This window comes from Passer domesticus, chromosome 10 (assembly GCF_036417665.1).
Source record: "Passer domesticus isolate bPasDom1 chromosome 10, bPasDom1.hap1, whole genome shotgun sequence".
Taxonomy (NCBI): Eukaryota; Metazoa; Chordata; class Aves; order Passeriformes; family Passeridae; genus Passer; species Passer domesticus.
This window is the reverse complement of record NC_087483.1, coordinates 43,357,545-43,377,479: the sequence shown is the minus strand read 5'-3', so window position 1 is coordinate 43,377,479 and position 19,935 is coordinate 43,357,545. Positions and strand designations below refer to the sequence as shown.

At 38.9% G+C, this 19,935-nt stretch overlaps 1 protein-coding gene and 1 long non-coding RNA gene across 7 annotated transcripts in view; one reads left to right on the top strand and one right to left on the bottom strand.

Annotated features, from left to right (window-relative positions):
* The window catches only part of MARCHF7 (membrane associated ring-CH-type finger 7), a 24,737-nt gene extending 11,937 nt beyond the window's left edge, over window positions 1–12,800 (bottom strand). For 3 of the 5 annotated variants that reach the window (XM_064435466.1, XM_064435462.1, XM_064435465.1), the window contains exons 1-4: window positions 12,120–12,747; window positions 6,878–7,043; window positions 2,573–2,731; window positions 300–468 (exon numbers count right to left, since the gene is read on the bottom strand). In XM_064435466.1, coding sequence (XP_064291536.1) covers window positions 300–468; window positions 2,573–2,731; window positions 6,878–7,042 — 493 coding nt within the window. In that variant the 5' untranslated portion in view covers window position 7,043; window positions 12,120–12,747. Of the gene's footprint in view, window positions 1–299; window positions 469–2,572; window positions 2,732–6,877; window positions 7,044–12,119 lie in introns of all 5 variants that reach the window. The other 2 variants (XM_064435464.1, XM_064435463.1) reach the window with 2 other exon arrangements.
* Window positions 12,511–19,935, top strand: LOC135309308 (uncharacterized). Of its 2 annotated transcripts, XR_010369621.1 has the most exons (5): window positions 12,511–12,542; window positions 13,693–13,815; window positions 15,340–16,882; window positions 18,635–18,738; window positions 19,221–19,935. It is a non-coding gene; the product is annotated as an uncharacterized LOC135309308 (long non-coding RNA). The 2 variants fall into 2 exon arrangements; XR_010369620.1 differs by having other exon boundaries at window positions 13,693–16,882.

The window sequence follows — 19,935 nt, the reverse complement described above, 5'->3', positions numbered from 1 at the left end:
ACCAATGAAGGTATGTCTGAGCCATGAAGTTCAGCCTGACCACAAATGGAATAGGTACAGGTAACAATTCTGAAATGACATGAGTACAACTGGACTTTCAAAAGACCACGTAAACAGCATAGTTGGAACTTTGAACACTGATATCATTGTGAAAATACTCCTCAGACAGGCATAAATTTTCATTAATTAAGAAAGATATAAGCATAATATTTGAAGCAAATGTTTTAAAACTTGGTAAAACCTGATCTTACTACTCAGACAATTTTGATGTAACTCAGCTCAAGCAATCAACCTCTTACCTGAAAAGGCAGTCAAGCCATTACTTCTCACAGAAGAGGTAGACGTATAAGATAGTTTAGGTCTCTTTGAATCACTATCTTGCTGCTGGCTATGCAGTCTTGGATATGCTCCCTGAGTTCTCTCAGACTCACCATAACACCCAGAGGTGAAATGAGAGGAAGATGTAGACTGAAATAACATTAAAAAATAAATTACATAGTATGTCAGATGCACTTCACTGCACAAAAGTGTACATAATGTAAAACTCACAAACATTGTAAAGAAAAACTTTAGATACAAAACCTTTTCTTTAAAAATAAAGTAGGAATTATGCTTGTGCTCTTGATTATTATTTCTAGGTTTACTCAACACAGTCCTACCAACAAAAGTCAGTTTCTATAACAGTCAACATTTTATTTCCTTTCCCAGATAGATGTGACTTACAACAAAAAATTGTTGCAAAAAGGGGGGGAAATTATATTCCTGGCCTGTAAGATGCTATAAACACAATCAAATATAGCTTTACAGAACCCCAAGGGAACACATTTTGCTTTCCAGAAATGGCCAAAACTGAAGAGCTACATTATTTTATGTAACAGTTTAACTAATTCAACTTATTTTTTATCAGCCTAAAATATAATTAGCTAAGGAGTGAGCTTAATGAAAATTGTTTGAAACAAGTATATTTTGATTACAATAAGCTCAAGCGTAACTGAAGGATTTCAGAGTAAAGAACAGGTACAAAGCAATTTTTGAAGTGTACAGCATTGAAATAAAACAGTTTTCAAAAACTATCACTATAGTACTTAGAAAAAAAATCTGGAATAGCCTACAAAGCTGTTTATTTGGTTACTTACAGTTAAGGCATTCATTTTCTATTTTAAATACTTTGGGTTTATTTTTTTCATATTAAAAAAAAAGTTAAGCTCAATCAAAAAGCTGAATTGAGCTGTTCGTCTTCCTAGAAACTATCGAAAACCAAGATCCTTTAAAGATCAACCAAATTAGAGTACATTATATCTGTGTTTTATTTCTACTTTGTTATGGTTTTTACTAAGTTTAAGCTACAACTTCTTACTCTTACTCTTTCACACTAATACTTCTTAAGTATTTCCCTCATCTCATCATAAAAAAACAGGGAAACAAACCAACATTCAGAAACCAAGTACACAGCCAGGTTACTTTCCCTTATTAATCTTCTATTTAACATATCACTTTTTTTTTAATCATTTACTACTTGATATGTGGAATTTTCAGAGTGTCTTCTGCAAGGTTCACTTGCATTAGAATTTACTTTTGAGAATAATTAACCTTAATGGGACAAAAAAGGGTTTCAACTTGAAAACCATAGCACTAACTTAACTAGATATGTAGACCACTTAGAAGCAGAGATTCCATTTGCATTTAAACTATAGGTAGACATCTACCCTGACCTCCCCTGAAGGCCAACACGTACACTAGTTCCTCCCTCCTCACCCCCCAATATCTCAGTGTCTTCACCTTCGAGTTACCTAAGAAAACCAACACCTCTTTAATGATGTGAGCCCAAACATCGTTCCCTTTGAAAGTGAGCAGAATTTTTATTTCACTATCATCCCACCAAACTTGTTCACAGTTTTCTGCTTTTCCTACCTTAATATTCTACTGTGCTTTAAAGTATTTTACTGTCACTCTACAATGCATAAGCATGTCACAAGCAAAGTACTTTATTCTTGGAGTTACCAAGGCACATTCTAGAACCCAGTAAAGACAAACTCCCAGGGCCTGAGTCTTGAATCTCAGGTGACCCTTCTTTTGCTTCTAAGTAAGAACAATCTGACTATGAAGCACACCTCACAATTAAATTTCCTAAAGCAGGTCTCCAAACCCATGAACTTCATGTTAATTTACAAAGCTAGTACCATCCAAGAAACATCCCCCTTGCTCCCAGAAATACCTGAGGGAACAAGTATAAGTAATATGAACTTTGCCATCCACAGGACTATAACATGTCTGAGATTCTAATCACCCCCTCCTTTTTTCTTTTTAAATAGACTTCTACAGAGCTACTTTAAATATATTTCTTAACTCTTAGTAAAACTAATATACATCACCATTTTCATCCTCTGAATGTGTTTAAACACTGCTATCTTCTAGCTTTTGCTCCATCTTGAATTAGCAAGATCTACTTATCTAAAAATCTAAAAACGTTATAGAAAGCCCCTGCTGGCAGCTTTTCAGATTGGGAAGACGGAAGTAAAACCCTGGGGTTTCAATATTTTTTTCCCAATTATCACATATTAACAGTTCTCACCAATCTGCTTCTGCTTCCCAAAAATCTTCCAGAATGAGGGTGATCAAGTGTCCCTGAGTAGTGAGTTGGAGACGACGCTGTAAGCTTCCAAGGAGTTTCACGGGTGTCCCTTTCTCCAATTCTCCAGTCTCTACTGGAACTATTCAATACACTAGATTCCTGAAGAACAACATGATTATCATATGTACCTCGTAACTCAAAAATAACTCAGTATCTGGTCTGAGAATTGAAAATACAGAGAAGTGGAAGCAGTAACAAATCCGGGAACATTGAATAAGAAACCTTGAGGGATAGCCAAGAAATGAAACAGGCTTAGAGAGAATCACTGGCAAAAGAAAAGTTTTGTTAAGTTTTTTTTAAGTACTTTATAGCAGCTCCTTCATCTCTCCTCTGTTTTGAACTAGGACAATAAAAAGTTGAAATGCAAGGCTTTTGAGGCATTAGCCTGACTTAAGTACTTCAGCAATAAGGCAGAATTAAGTGCCTAATTTTCAAATGTTATGCAAAAAACCCCACAGATGTAGAAAGAGCCTCTATGACAACAAAAGCACCTCCTCAGCCACTAAAACAAGCTGAATTTCAATGAATAGATTATAATTGAGGAGACTGCAATTTAATTTGCTCCACAGAATAATAATGGAGATTAGCAAAATTAACAGAAATAAAAGAAATGCAACCATTTTATTAACACTAAGCACCATTTTTAGGTGATTATTTGTCCATTCTCTTTCTATGAACTATGAGTACTACCAACACAGTAGTTGCTGTCACCATTTCTTAAAAGCAACAACAAAGCATTCAAAGCCAAACCAAAACAACAGAAAATTCTCAGCTTTTCTTCCTTCATTTCAGCTTAAGACTATTTAAAATCCCTTGTCAGAACTTGACAATTAAATCCCTACATAAGGTATTCTGGTTATAGTGTCTATTTCCAGTAGCCAAAAAATGTTATCAGGAAAACATTCAAAACAATATTATAAAATACTCTTCACCCTATGCCTCCACTGGAAAAAAAATAAACTTACAATTCATTTGTCATAAAATGTTTACTATGTTGTATCGTAAAGGATAGGAATTTTTTCTCATACCATGACACTAGTTCGATTTTTCTATTTTAAAGTTACCCGTCAAAAACACTACATCACATATATCTGATCAGTTTACAATTAAACCTCTTTGTTATGCCTCCTCAGATAAACAGGGGCTAGTACCCAAATCAACATCACATATATCTGATCAGTTTACAATTAAACCTCTTTGTTATGCCTCCTCAGATAAACAGGGGCTAGTACCCAAATCAATCTCAAAAGTGCACAACGTACAAGAATTCCATATGTGCATCAAAAAAACCCAACAAAACAACAAACCCACCCAACAGAAACTTTTCTTGTTAGCCCTAATCAAAACCAAATATAAATTTGACTGATCTGTCCCTGAAGTTTTTGAGTTAACTTATAATCAAGTGTTCTCTCTATAGAAATTCTGTATTAAAATCCAAGTCCTTCTTATACCTAAAGAATTACTGATAGTCCAAGTTTTTCTTCTAAATGACAAATTTTTAAGTATTTGTAACTGAACTAGCTCTGAAATACTTTATGGTAGGTTTCTGAATGGATTAACAAAGTGAAAACACCTGCCTTTTGTATTCCTATCTGACTGGACTTAAACATTCTTGCTCCAATCTCTGTAATCTTAACCTACAAGCAATAATGCAATTTGTTCCTTCCAGCTCTGCAAATACCAAAGGTTAGTCAAGAGAAGGAGCTTCCTACAGTTTTATCACTAAGCACCAGTCTTGTGTAATGAGACTACCTTCTACAAACTGGGAGTGGAAAAAAGGGATACTACATCATCTTCTATACAAATATTTTCCCTGGTGTTTTAACTGGCCAGTGTTATGAGATCATTCCTCAGCTCAGAATTACTTTGCTCAACAGGAAATAGTCAAAAGAATACACAGTGCAGTAAACACATTGCAGTTCAGGTAATAAATGAAATAATGAAAGGTACATTGTGTCACAATCTTTTAACAGCACCAGCTCAGCTGAAGACTTCTGATCAATGGCTTTCAGTATATATACACTGTGTGGACTGTGTCCATATATCTCTACAAAAGATTAAGACTGTTCGATTTGCTTTTGCTGAGCAGCCAAACAGCAAAAAACATGTAGGACTCCAACACACAAAAATTATTAACAACTGCTTCCCCTTGTACATTCAGACTATATATTGTAGCCTATATAATAACAAGCACATAACATGCTGAAGATAACAATGTGACACACATACTTTTAATTGTGCTAAAAATAATGTTCTATTACTTGTAAAACTGTATTATATAACACCTTTTTGAGAAACAATGTCCCAGATAGCCTGCCAGCAGGGACCAAACTCCTAGCCAGTTTTTTTTAAACATGAACATTTAATCATAGAGTTAAGTTTCTGCAATTTCAAAGACCAAAATGGGCTTACATTTCTGGGCCCAAAATTGAGGTGAGAACTGCTGACAGGAGCAGAAAAAAAAGTACTAAGATAATTGAGCCAAACTGCTATCTGTTGCTTCCAAGTGTCAAAAATAATTTCTACAGTAGTTTTCCCTCTGCTTCCCATAATACCCTCCCAAATTGTAAGTACCTGCACAGCATGAATACTTCCTCTTGAGCACAGTTCCCCTTCCCCACAAAAGTAGCTTGGTTAGTGTAAAATGCTGCTTGTGAAACAGCAAAAGGCCTTTTTTCAGTCCCATGTAGTACATACAAAGCCCAGCTGTAGTAACATACTGACATGACAGGTTAATGTGAGTCACTGTTGGTTTTGCACAGCGCGGTTTTTGGTAGCTGCCAAAAACCTTGGGGGACAGAGAGAAGGCTTCTGTAATTAGCTGCTAGAAGCTTCCACCGTGTTTGGCAGAGCAAATCCCTGATGGCTCTGAAGATAGACAGGCTGCTGGTCAAGGCTAGGCCAATTAGAGATGGTGGTAGCACCTCTTGTGATAACAGATCTCAGAAGAAATCAAAACAAAAGGAGGGATGCAGTTTTCATTTCAGCCACAATAGAGCAGGAGGTGAGAACATGCAAGGGAAAACAACACAGTGACACCAAGGTCAGTGGAGAAGGAGGGGGAAGAGGTGCACCAGAGCCAAGATTCCTCTGCAGGCTGTGGTGAAGACCATGGTGAATCAGGTTGTCCCCCTGCAGCCCATGGGTCCATGAGGAATGCAGAGATCCACCTGCAGCCTGTGGGGGAGGTGCTCACACTGGACCAGGTAAATTCCTGGAGAAGGATATTATCCAGTGGGAGACCCGATGGAGAGAGGGTCCCCGCTCCCAGGCTGGAGCAGCCTGTCCTTGGAGGACTTGATCGTGTGGAAGAGTGACCCACACCGCAGCAGTTTTGGGAGGACTGTGAGAGTGAACCCACACTGGAGAAGTTCACAGAGAACTGTCTCCCATGGGAGGGACCCCACGGCCTCACAGGGGAACGACTCCAGACCCTGAGCCAAGCAAAAGAAAACCTCGCGGGAGGAACTGACCAAAATCCCGATGCCCTGTCTCCACACACTGTCAGTGGGAAGGAGGGAGGGGCTGGGAAAAGAAAACGTGTTTTTTAGGGATTATTTTACTTCTCATTATCCTCCTGTGATTTTGTTAGTAATAAATTCACTTTGTACCTTTCAGTTAAGCCTGTTTTGGCCTTGGAGTGTCTTCTCACAGTCCTTATCTCAACACACGAACCCTTCATTAAGCTTTTCCCTCCTCTGTCCAGCTGCGGCAGGGGAGGGTGACTGAGCAACTGCTGTGGGTTCGTGGCATTTGGCTGGTGTCAAACCACGATAGAGTCTAAAGCACCTCTTCTCACCTTTTCAAAATATAAACACGGGAGGTGCTGCAGAATGGTACAGCCTCTTTAACTGACAACACAGTCCTTTACTTTTTGCATCACCAACACACTAAGTGTAATGCCCTACACACATCAAAGTTCAAACAAAACCCTCACCTCTCCCACAACAAAAAACTCCATTTACCGAGGTTTAAGATGGCACTGGCTAGTAAGAAAACAGATCCGTATTATCAGAATGCCCTCTCATTCATTAAACAGCTGATTTCTAAAGGTGTAGCTACAAAGAAGAACAGGTAAAACCAGAAAATCTAGAACTACCAGTTCACTGATTACTGTCACTGGCCTGGTTAGTAAATTCTTGCATTTTAGAAATTTTGTTTGTCTAAGTTTTCAGGCTTTTCTTAGTTAAAAAGGACACTTTTAAAATTATTCATATTTTATAAAAAGGAAAAAAAATACATTACCTGGTATCCAGATTCTAATCTCCACGAAGATTCTCTTGTACTATAAGCACCAGATAAACTGTTTCCAGTTCTAGATCCTACAGGAGAGCTGGAAGCCTGAACAGATATCCTGCGAGGAATTCTTGAGGGTTTTGACTCCATCCTTTGTATCCTGTACAAGGACATACTGATCATTTTTTCTCATGGAAGCAGGGAACTCATGCAAAATAGGTACAGGTCATTCTGGGTGTAACATAAATATGACTCACACATACAAATATTTACAAAGTGCTTTGGTCTGACTGCATCAGCAAAATGGGGAAACAAGTTCTTATCCTAGTTTTTGTAACCTCTTCTTTACATCTCCTCCCAGCCCTCATTAGAAAACTACAACCCCTTTTATGATTTTGTTATGATATATTCTTGCAATTATAAGCGTAAGTGGTAGTCCCTTAAGAACCACACAATACTCATATTAACACAAAATGAGTCAGGAACAGATTATTCACATTTCTCAAATTCATATATAACATTTTTACTAATGAACTGCAGCTCAACACTTGCAGAAATTATATTCAGATTTATTCCTCAGGGTTGAAATTGTGAAACTTCACTGTCCTGTGAAAAAACACATCTGCAGTCTATCTGCCTTCAGCTTCTCCAAAGACAGCTCCCATGGAAGCTAACATAGACAAAGGAGCAAAGGCTATCTCACAAGTGTATTCATAAACTGACTTCTCACTTGCTGAGTGTTTATTTGCCTTTTGCTCTTTCTAGGCATTTTGAAAGAAATGCTAGTGCCTTTTCCACATGAGATGTGCTCCTATCCTCATCCCAGCCCTTGAAATGGTATCTGACTTAATGTTTACCTAAAACTCCAGACAGCAGTTTTTTCCTCCTCAGGACAGTAGAGACAGAAACAGACCACAAACATCAGCTCTTAAAAAAATTTAAGGAAACTGCAGTACCCTCAACGGTGTTGTACATGAAGAGTAACATGACACGTAACAACTCAAACAGATGGCAGAGAATCCCACTGATACAGGGTGATTTCCCAAAGTGGTACAGTCTATTTAACCACTTCTAATTCTGGTCTAACCTTCTGAGAACAGGAGTAAACCATATTGATAAAAAAAAACCCCTATCTATCAACAAAGCACATTTTTTTCTACAACTCAGTCATGCTGATCAGTATCACAAGTATTCTGCAAAAAGCTGCGACATCAATCCTGACACACTTCATGTTTGGCTGCAGTTTCAAGGTGAATCCACATACTCAAGACTTTTAATCTTTGCTCAAGTCATGCTAAATTAAATATTCCACCTGGTAAAAGCCAGTTAGTTTGTACAGAACTCCACTGACCTAACAGTAGAGACAGCTGAGGTTAGTTTCCTTAACCACTGTTCTCATACATGTTCAGTTGTTAGCTAGCTTTACAACAGCAGCCAAAACACAAAGCAGCCAAAATGCTTAATCTTGCAAGTAGGACTCTAAAGTATACCAGGTTTAAGTGACTGTTTATCTTTGTGCACAAAAGAGATACTGGCCTGTATTACAGAGGACACCTGCTTCTAGACCACGCTTCCAACACCAGTAACCTGTTTGTGTTTGCCAAAGCCATCACCAGGTAAACAAGATCTGGTTAAGAATCTGAAATGCTCACTTGCCTAACTTCACATCAATATACTGAATTAATTAATTAATTTAATTTCCCAGATCACATTTAAAACCTTTGGTAAATATTCAGCAATTTATACAATTCTCAGGTTGTAAGCACATCTATATCAGTAAGAATGTTCTAAGCAGCAGTCCAGAGTTCAAAAAAAAACCAGTTAATTGTAGAAGTTTAAAAGAAATTGATTACAAGCCTAATTATCTAAACTACACCACTTCAAGAGGATCATTAGTTCAATAAAACGTAACAATCATTTATTCTCAAACTGTAATGATAGTTAATTTAACCTTCAGAGTAATCTGCCATGATGTGCTCTACAAGTTTAGTACTTGTATGAAGCTGCAATGAGTGTAAAAAAGTAACTATCAAAGTTGCAAACTGTGAAGCTAAAATAATATCACAACAATATAGAGTGTAGGCTGGACAGGAAAGCCGTATGTCTTGATGAGATCTGATACTCAAAGCACTGTTTGTCTGTGTTCTACCCTAACACAAAATACAAGGAACAAACACACAGAATAATGGAGCCAATTCTGTACTATTAAGTACTTGACAAAGAGTGCTGGTATCATCTCTATTATGGATCATTCTGTTTCTGAATCACTTTCAGATAGGTGTGGAACCAGATGAATTAAGTAGCATAAATGAAAGTCAGACACAGACACACATAGAAAATGAAAAGGTTCAAGAAGGAATGGAAATTCGTATTAGTAGGAAAATGTCCAGATGAGCCAGCAGAGGAAACAAAGTGTAAGAGAACTTCAAAGACTAAATTATAAATCATCTAATACTAACAAAATTGCTTATGCACCATCCACAGAACAGAATAGGAGTGTTCACAGAACAGGATGGGGTGGAAAGCTCGACACCAGAGCCCACTACCTGCAGAAGATGAAATGGAGTCCAAAATCAGCAAATTTCTTCTACAGACACACACAAAGAGGCACAAGACTAACTTTCTCCTTCAGTGGTAGCCCCATGAGGACAGGCAATGTTACCCATCAGCCTAATCTTGTAAATTAGCACAGGTTGTGATTTCAATCCAAGTATGTCAGGATAATACTATCTATAGAATGTTTTCTTTCTACAAGTAAAGAAATCTTGCAGAAACTATATCCAAAAAAGGTGTTTAAACCAAGTTAAGGCAGCACAATAGCAAAGGCAAAATTTAATGTGTCAGTTTATGTATACGCACTATGATTCATTTCCTGCAAACAACCTTACATTTTTTTCTGCAGTCTTTCCTTCAGCCAGCAAATTAGAAGGATCTGCTATAAAGATCAATCAGAGTAATGTAAGAATAGGCATTTGACATCTGCCATGTCTGATGCAGAAATGAAAATATGCTGAATAAAAGGCCTTATGATCTAGGCCTAGGATTCAGAAATTCTGGTCAAGGAAATTGGATTTTACCTTTACCATTCAATAAAGATTTGGTGATATAAAGCATGTTGTTAAGATGAATTATTTTTAAAAATCTGCTGCCCGAGAGCTCTTCAATTTCTGGGCATTCATTATAAAATTTATCTGCAATCTAACTAGTAGAAATCATAGAATAATTTGAACTGGAAAGAATATTTCAAGGCCATCTAGTCCAACTACCCTGCAATAAGCAGGAACATCTTCAATGAGATCAGATGGCTCAGACCTTGCATGTTTCCAGGAATAGAGCATCCACCACGTCTCTGGGCAATTTGTGTCCATGGTTCACTATGCCCATCATAAAAAATGCCTTCCTTAAATTTACTCCTTGTCCTATCACAACAGGATCTACTAAATGTCTGCTCCCATCTTTCTCACAGACCCTTTTTAGTTACTGAAAGGCTGCAATGAGGTTTGCCCAGAGGCTTCTCTCCTCCAGACGAAACAACTCAAATTATTTCAGCCTTTCCTCATAGTCTTACCCAGACAGACAGAGATGCAGCTGAAGTCAATGGAGCCATGACGTCCATTTACTAGACAGACAAAACTAGATCTAAGCATCTAGTGGTCAACACTAGTAAGAGGTCTTCTGGGTTTAGGAGTTTTTTCCCCAGAGTTATCCAAATACCATTTTAGGCACTGTACCTTGAAAGCCTGAGATGCAACTGTCTTCATAGGTGGCTTGAATACAAACAAAACACATACAAGGCTTATGCTGATCATGGTAACACAATGAGGTAGTTATAATAAAGTGAGCATGCTAAGCTATCACAGAGCACAGGACAGTGCAATACAATGGTCTCATGCTAAAAAAACAATCACATTACTAAAACTACAACAATACTTGTCTGCAAGGGGAATACTGTGCTTGTATACAATATTTCAGAATGAGAATGGTTCCCTTTTACAGTATCATCATCTTAAGGGTTTTCCTGAAGAAAAACACTCAAAACCTCAAACATTTTGTTTACACACACAGGAATCCAACAAACCCCAAGTGGTAATTAACGTGCTGTAGCAAGTTGTGTAATGACAAAGTAGATATCTCAATCTACACAGAAGGTAGTAAGACCAAAAAATACTTAAATTTCTTCTTTGAGGAAATAATAACAATAATCATAGAACCAGAGATTGGGTTGCAGTCTGAACTGATTAAAAACCCTGTTGTTGCCAAAAAGTAAAGGAACACCTAACTCAAATATCACACCTGATGTGCCCTTCATTGAGAACCCTCAATACATCAACCAGTAAAAACACACTTCTGGCTTCTCCATTATTTTAACACTACTCATGCTCATACCCAGTAATAGAAAAATGAGAACATGTACAGCAGGATGAGTGGCACTCTTCTTATCACAGGAATATATTTCATTAGCTTATGCCATGTTACACTACTCAGTAATCAAAATCTCATGAAAAAAACTGAAACAATTCTAGACACTCCTGAAATACGGGACATATGCACTACCTCTCAAGACTTGGTCAGAAATCAAGTTCTGAAATAAAATTTCTAAGTCATACCTGAGAAACAATGACCACCTTGAAAAAAGAGGAGGAGCTGCACAGCCTATTCTGAGCACAGAGATCAAATGTCCTGCCTGCTTTAAACTGTCATCCCTCCAACAGCATTGCAAAATATGAACTAGACCTATCACAGCTACAGACAGAGATAATGAAGTGATGAAAGATCCAAGAGGTCTTTGATAGAAAGCAATGCAATCTCAAAGGACAAAACCAGTTACTATCCTTAACTGTCCATTCTTACACCCCTTCACAAAAAGGGATTCACAAAACACAGAGAGGAAATATTTCTCTTCTGCCTTGACCCTCTCTATCGATAAAAGAGGAGCAATTTCAGGTAATCACGTCTATGAGTAAGTAAAGCGTTTGCCAGCTTCCATGATTACAAACAATTTTAAGCAATCTTGTACCCTCCATTAGAGGGAAGTATAAGCTTCACTGCCTGCTCCTAAACTCATTCTTCTAGCTTGGAACTATGCACTGACACTTCTACCTAAGACTCGAGCTCTCATGTCTCTGTTTTTGTGTGGTTTAACATAAAACTATTCATAAGATTTCCTCCCGAGCAACCTCGGGACAAAACCTGCTCACATGTCTTCCTCAGGGCTTAATCACGTTTTTCTGACAAACAAGACAGTACTCACGAGTCTTTCAGACTGTGCAATTCTTCGTTACGGCTATTTTCTCAAGTTTCGATGTAGTGAAATTGACAAATAACCCGGGAGCCTCTCAGGAGCAAGAATATTTACAGATGTCGACGGTTGCCCACGCTGCCGCGGCTGGTGCCCTAAGGCTGGGCCAGCCAGCAGGTGCTCTGCAGAGCCGCCGAGGGCACCCCACCTCCCCCGCCGGGCCCCGGGGAGCGGCTCGCACGGCTCAGGCCCGGCCGGGGCCTGCGGCCGCACCCGATCCCGCTACCCAGGCAGCATCCGGCCCCAACCGCCGGGCAGAGGCCGCGAGGAGGGCGGAGAGGAACAGGGGACACCAGGTGCCACACGGCCTCGCTACGACAGCGGGCGCGGAGCCGAGCGGCCGTTGACGGCGACGGCGGAGAGAAGGGCGGGCGGGTCGGTCCCAGCACGGCACAAAATGGTTTCCCCAGCCCTGGCGTGAGGCCGCCAGGGCGGGCGGGGCCCCGCAGCAGGCGCGGCCCGAGCCGCAGCGGCCGCCGCGGGCGGTCCGTACTCACCGTCACGGCCGGGCCGCCGCGCAGGCCGGGCCGGGCCGGGCCGCCCGCTCGCGCCGCTCCCGCAACACAATGGCGGCGGCGCGAGACCGCCTGCCCGGCGCGGCCACTCCCAGCTCTCGCGAGAACGGCGGCCGCGGGGGCCGGTCCCGCGGAAGGGGCGCGGCCGGGGCGGAGCCTGGGCGGAGCCTGAGGGCAGTGGGCGGGCGGGAGCTGGGCGGCCCCGCCGGGGATTTTCTTTAAGGGAGAAAAGGAAAAGGAAAAGGAAAAGGAAAAGGAAAAGGAAAAGGAAAAGGAAAAGGAAAAGGAAAAGGAAAAGGAAAAGGAAAAGGAAAAGGAAAAGGAAAAGGAAAAGGAAAAGGATCAGACACCCTGACATGGGGCTACAACACATACAAATTCAATGTGTCCATGCCTAATAGGTCTGACAGACCTGGGACCTGTCCAGCCAGGCTGGTTAGAAGCTAGACACGTGGCACCTAAATTGTAGACCATCCTATTGCTATGTTTAGCAATACCCTTGATTCTTTTTCCAGTCATGCTTTTAAATATGTTTGGATTGTATTGCATTTTATTCACTTCCTCCCACAGAGAAATAATGGGCTAAGTACTATTTAATTGGAGACAAAGATGAAGAGCTGGGAAGACCTGTACAATTGAGCTGGGAAGAGAAGAACAATTGAACAAAAACTGATGGGGAGTGGAAGGCTGTTGGGTTTTTTTGCTGGTGGGCATGTTGCCTTTCACCATCATGCCAAGAGCAATGCTTACTGGACTTGGGAAAATCTGGTCTATAGCACCCAGAAGCAGGCCTGCTGCCCCAGACAATACCATTTATTTGGTATAACTCTCTCCAGGGGAAGAGGACAGCTAGAATGAGTTCATTAATGATTCCAGCAGTAGCAGCTGCTCTTTTTCCAGGCTAGCAAACAGGAGCACTTATAGAAAGAGCACCTAGATCTATAATAAATGCAATCCTTAAAGGTGTCATTCTGTGTTTTAGTAATGCACAAATCAAGTGTTATTCACAGATCTAGTGAAGTGTCTGTGTAAATGTGGAGGATGAAGCATACGGCCTTCCCTGCAGCCAGGGTAGATCACAGCCACCACTAATCAAGGGCATTATGCTTGTCTTTTTAAAAGCTAGTTGGAAGGTAAGTGGGGAAAGCCCCATCCAATACAAGGCTTTGACTCTGCCTTGCTAACATCAGAAGAGGATTTACTGGGAATGCTAAGATGTTATACCATTCACTACATTCCCTGTCCAATGCAATGCACAAATTGTATTACTGGAGGTTGATGCAATAACCTTTTATTAACAATCTATGAGCTCTATGAGCCATTTGCTAGCTCACAGAAAAAAGAAATTGCACTATCACCTGAGTTCATGAGATTGCTTTTTTTTTTTGTTTATTTGGGTTTTTTTGTTTGTTTTTGTTTTAATCTGCACAATGGATCAAAGATCTAGCCTGTAACAACTAGTTTAATTACAAATATACAAAATCAGGAAAGGTTAAGACATAGTGTTCAATGCTACCACATAGCACAAAGACTTCTCTACATTCTGAATCATTGCTAAAATGGCAGCATCTGACAAACATGCATATAATTTGGGTTTTGTCTCAGGGAAAGTATCTAATATTGGGTGTTAGCGGCTGAAGTCACAAATCCTGTGTAACAGTGTGCTCGTAAATGGCAAAGCAGTAGGTTTAGAGTACATCTGCTTTATCATGTTCTTTAACCATATCAATGATATGGAAACAGGCAGATTTAAATCACACAATTATTAACAGTTACTATCCTTAGCTGTCTAGTCTTACATCTCTTCACAAAAAGGGAATCACAAAAGCTGTTTTTTCCACAAATGGCTAAACTTCTTCTAGTGTCTGTCCTTAATTTAAATAGTTCATAGTCTGAAATTTTAGGATTATCAGAAATTGGTGTTGTCTAGCTGAATAGTTTGTACTTACCCTATTAGTAAGTGGTACTTCAGTAAAATTCACTTTTAATAACCATTTGGAGATAGACAGTTTTCAAAGGCTTTTTGTTAAATTTCTAACCAAAATGCAAGAATCTTCTTAGAGAGTACATTTTTAAAATGTGATTTAGACTGTATCTTGAACATTTGCTTGTTATTAAAGACTTCAGGCAATATCCTAAGAATCTTAACCTTCTTCTTTCAGAGAGAAAAGGAAGCAAAAATGTGTCAAATCTAGAAAATGGTTTTTGACATGGCAAGTTATAACATAGATGATCCTGAATATTACAGTAGCCATTTCTGAAGGTGACAGAGGCAGGAAGAAGACCTCCATGGACAGCAGCCATTGTGTCCTAAAAAAAGGAAAATGCATCCTTGAGACAAAAGTCCATTTATTCAACATTCACTATGAAATGCCATTTTTCAAATACACCACCTACATGGGTGTGTGGCTTAGACAGACAAAAAGGAATAGGTTGAAGAACTTGCAGACAAGACAAAAAAACAAGGCAATCTCAAATCATCCTTTTAATATGTTTTTTTCTGCCCTGAACTGTTACTTTAGGTTATATGTGGACTTGTTCTTTTCACTGTGTCAGCTAGAACAAGTAGTAAGAAGGTAGTCCCTGTGGCTGATGCTATACATATTCCTGGGGCTGTCTTTAATGAATGTAACCCTTGCATTCTCTTCTTTCTGCAGGCTGTTGTGTTGGGCACTGGACAGGCTCCTCAGAGCAGTAGTCACAGCTCCAAGGCTGCCAGAGCTCCAGGAGCGTTTGGACAATGCTCCCAGGCAGGGATTGTAGGGGTGTCTGTGCAGGGCCAGTAGTTGGACTTGATGATCCCAGTGGGTCTCCCCCACCTCAGGAGGTTCTCTGATTCTGTGTGCACTCGAGCTGCTGAGCATGACGCTAAATGTATTAGAGGTTCCCTGGTTTCTAACCTGCCGGGTGGGTGGTGGGGTTGCTTCTGGTTGAATTGCTAAACAGTAGGTCTGCCCCATATAGGTTTATGAGCAAGGGAAACTGGGATGTGAAGAAAAGCAGCGTTCATGTTCAACTGTCTATGGTAAACGGTAAACATTACACAAGAAAGATTTCTGAAAGTGGACTGTAAACTAGAAAGTTGTCCTCAGAAAATAAATCCAAATCACAGTTCATGGCTTAAACAAATCTGGTAAATGTGGTGTCTGTAAAGGTCTCGTGATCTCTATCCAAACTGTAAGATAAACAATGGTGATATTAAAAAAAAAAAAAAAACACATTGCAAAGACAAGAGAACAGATTTAGCCCTAAAGAAAAATTTAGAACAGATTAAGCCCTAAAGAAACTACTGTAATACTGACAGTGAGAAACATGGCATAACTCTTATAGAAATAAATAATTCATTGAAATATATATTTAGACTTTACAATGCAGGCACTTTGAACTTAGTAATTTTTTAAGGCAAGGTTAAAGTAACTGCTTTTAAATGTTTTGGTACGGGAAATTAACTTAAAACCTAATTTTGATATGGGAAGCTTTTTGAAACTAAAATACTTTTTAATTTTATTAAAATCAAGCTGAAATAATTTTGGCCTATATGGATCCCAGTTTTATGAGATAAAATACTGTGGTGCACACCCATATTAAAAAGGTTTCCCTTCCCTCTTTTTGATTTACTTTATAAATCTATACTTCTTTAATATGCATCTAAAAACATTGTCCATTGTTCCTGAGAATTATTTTTTAAGCATAAATAGATTTACTTTATCATGTTACCAATTTATTTTCATCAAGAAGCTTCTTTGTATCTTCTGAATCACATCAGTATAAAGTAAAAGGCAATTGAACCACATTAACAGATTAATTTTGTACATATTGTTATACCTTGGGTAGATGGATCAAGTGTACCTGTACCTTCTTTTGAAATTTCGGGTTTTGGCTAAACTTCTATTTTGGAAGCTAAAAGAATGTGTGCTTAAAATTACAGAAATCATTAGAATTGTTAAAAATTATTCAGCTTCATTTAATAAAGGTGATGAGTTCTTTTTTTTTCTATAATTACTATTTCTGGAATTCTAATACTATAGAAAATGTCAATGTTTTAATATCTTTCTTTACTTCTTTTCTTCTTCCCATGTTCCAAGTCAGGAAGAAGACTAAAGCTCTGTGAAGCACAAAATTGTACTTCTAGTACTGTTTTATTCACCAGGGAGCTCTTACTGCTCATTTTAAAGAACACTGATCAGAATGCTTCTATTGGTTTGTTTCTCAGAATACCTACATGCTCTTTTATTTATTTCTGTGGAATAACCAGTCTTCTAAATAGAGACATATAAAGTTAAAACAAAAGAATTACTCAGAACTTCAGCAGACATCTGAAACAACTACCTTTCCCCTTTCCAATAGCTTTTATATTTAAAAAGAAAAATCTAAATATTTGTATACCTTGTGAAGAAATATCTTAATAAATAGGAAGAATTCTTCACCTTAAACCACATATGTTGATTGTTTCTCATTTTTGCAATAGAAAAAGCTAATAGCAAAAAGTCATAAGACATTTTAGAAAAAAGAGAGTGCTTAGACATCAGTGTTTTCTTTCATCTTCCTATCCAGGTTGATGTCTTCAGCCCAGGCTAGAGCAGTGGAAATTACTCCACTGGAGATGAAAATGTCTTTGTTTATTGTCCTTTAGCAAGAAATTTTAGCTACTAAAAGCTTGGATAGCCTTAAACTATCCCTCTATATACCTATTATAAGAATCTAATAGTTGTACAAAACCGACACACACATACATATATACATGTGTGTGTGTGTGTATATATATATATGTGTGTGTGTGTGTGTGTGTGTGTATGTGTAAACATATGGGATTAAAAGAGTTTTTGAGCAAGAATAATAGCAGTGTAAGATTTTACCAAAATTTATCTGAGCTCTGCTACTGAGGATAGCACATAAGTAGCATGGGGAAACACAATATGTTTTACTTCCGTGTTGATGAGAATGGACTGGAATCCAGATACAACATAATTATTGCTATTGTCACATGGTGACTAATTCAGTGTTAAAGCAGAGGAGGAAGTGGGAGGAGAAAAACATCAGGAATTATTAGTTACAGTACTTTCAACAAGGAGTTCATTCTGCTTTTCCTGTAATTGGCAGTGGAATTGTCTCAAAAGTTATCTGAAATTTATTTATTGATTTACCTTATTTTTTAATATGTCAAACACTTTTATGGGTAGAAAAAATGACTGTGATTAAAAGGTAATTAAAACCAGAAAGCATTTGCAACCTGTTGGTGAAACTACAGCTCTCTGTTGCTCTTGCTGTATGATTGAACAGATTAATATCCCTTTCTTAAGGTTCCAGTAGGAAAAAATGAAAATGAACATCTGTGTTTTTCTGGGCACTTAATAGGACTAGAGTAAATCTCTTCCTCTTGTGCCTTACACAAATGAGAAAATAAATATCAAGTAGATTTGACGTAATGAATCATGTAGGATTAGGAATATAGGCCTTGTTTCTACTGTTGTATGTCCCATAAGTGTATTTCACCTGTGGAAAAGCAGCTCAACTCCCCATCTGCCTGAATTTTTTTAAATTTTGCTTTACATTGCAGATGTGGTAGATATAGTGGTGCATTTAAAAATATATAATCATTCATTTAAAACTGAAGGGTGTGTACATAAATATAACAAAGGCCATTTAAAACCAGCTTAAGATAAAGAAATTGAAGGAGGAAATGAAAGGATTTTGTTTTGATCAAGGATAGGGAACCACCAGTCGGCAGAGATGGGAAGGGAGAAGAAGGTAGATGAGGTTTTTATCAGGGAGGCTCACATGGGGCTGAGACAGCGTATGTTCACCTTTGCCTCACATAAAGGGGACTGGAAATTACAAGAACACAATAGAGCCAGTGCCAGAAACAGTTCAAGAAGTGAAAATTGACTTCATGGGATATTTAACCACAGAGGTATTTTTGTCACCTTAATTTTTTTACTGGTGTTGTGATAGGTGCCGCCTATGTTACACAAACTGCGAGACTGAACACGCACAGAGTTTCTGGAAAGGAACGCCAAATACCAGACTTGTATTTCAGAGTTATAGATCGAAAACAGGTAGTAACACCCATCTTTATGATGACTGGTTATTTTATCCTCACAGACACATCCTGTAGTAGTAATTCCAAAATTTATCTTTGTGTAAAAAAATTATTATCTTGTTGTTTTCTTAGAGCACACTATCTGATAATTTAATTTGATACTTCCTAATTTCTGAAATAAGAGAAACAGCAAATAATTGTTTCTTTGTCAAGTTCTGACTTTATAGATACCTATCATCTTGACTTTGAGTTTTGTCTTTCCTGAGTTACAGGATTCTCGTCCATTTTTCCGTTTGTGAGTTCTTCTGTAACTTTGAACATCCTTTATTTTAGTTTTCTGGTTCTCCTAGATAATTTCTGTGAGAAGTAGCTGTAACTGAGCTCATTGTTCAGGGTGTAGGCACACCACAGACTAATGGTTTAGTGGTGACTTCACATTTGTACTGTATTCCCTTTCTAAGGACTTGTAACACTGTACTTGGGGTTTTATCACTACAGGCCATGAAGAAATACAGACACCTAAGGATTCAGTCTGGAATGAAATGCATGCTTCTTCCCAGAAGGACAGTTGACCAGAACTCCATATGCTGTATTATAAAGAGAACCTAATTTCACTGTATCTTGTGTGATTCCCATATTCTGACTAGACATCTGCTGTTAGCTTGTATTGGGTTTACATGGCAAGGATTTGGTAGTGGGAAAGCTGCAGGGGTGGCTTCTGTGAAAAAACTTGGGAGTTTCCCTCTTGTCCAATAGAGTCAGTTCCAGCTATCTCCAAGACAGACCTACTGCTGCCTAAAGCTGAGCCCATCAGCAATGTTGGTTGGGCCTCTGTGATAAAATGTAAGAAAGTGTAAAACCACTGTGGAGCAGCTGGGTGAAAGTGGAGTCAGAAAAATGTGTAATAATCCTGCAGACAACCAAGGTCAGTGAAGGAGGGAGAGGAGGTGCTCCACACACCAGAGCAGAGATTTGCCTGCTCTGCAGAGGAAGACCATGGTGATGTGTGTTGAGGCCCTGTGACCTATGGAGGACTCCACACCAGGACAGTCTACTGGCAGAAACTGTGGTCCAGGGAGAGGTGACAGGAGCTGGTTTTCTAGCAGGATCATGGCCTGGGCAGGAGGGGAACAGGGGGACGATACCCACACTGTAACAATCTCTTCCTGAAGAACCGTACCCCATGGAAAGAGCCCATGCTGAAGAGAGAAGC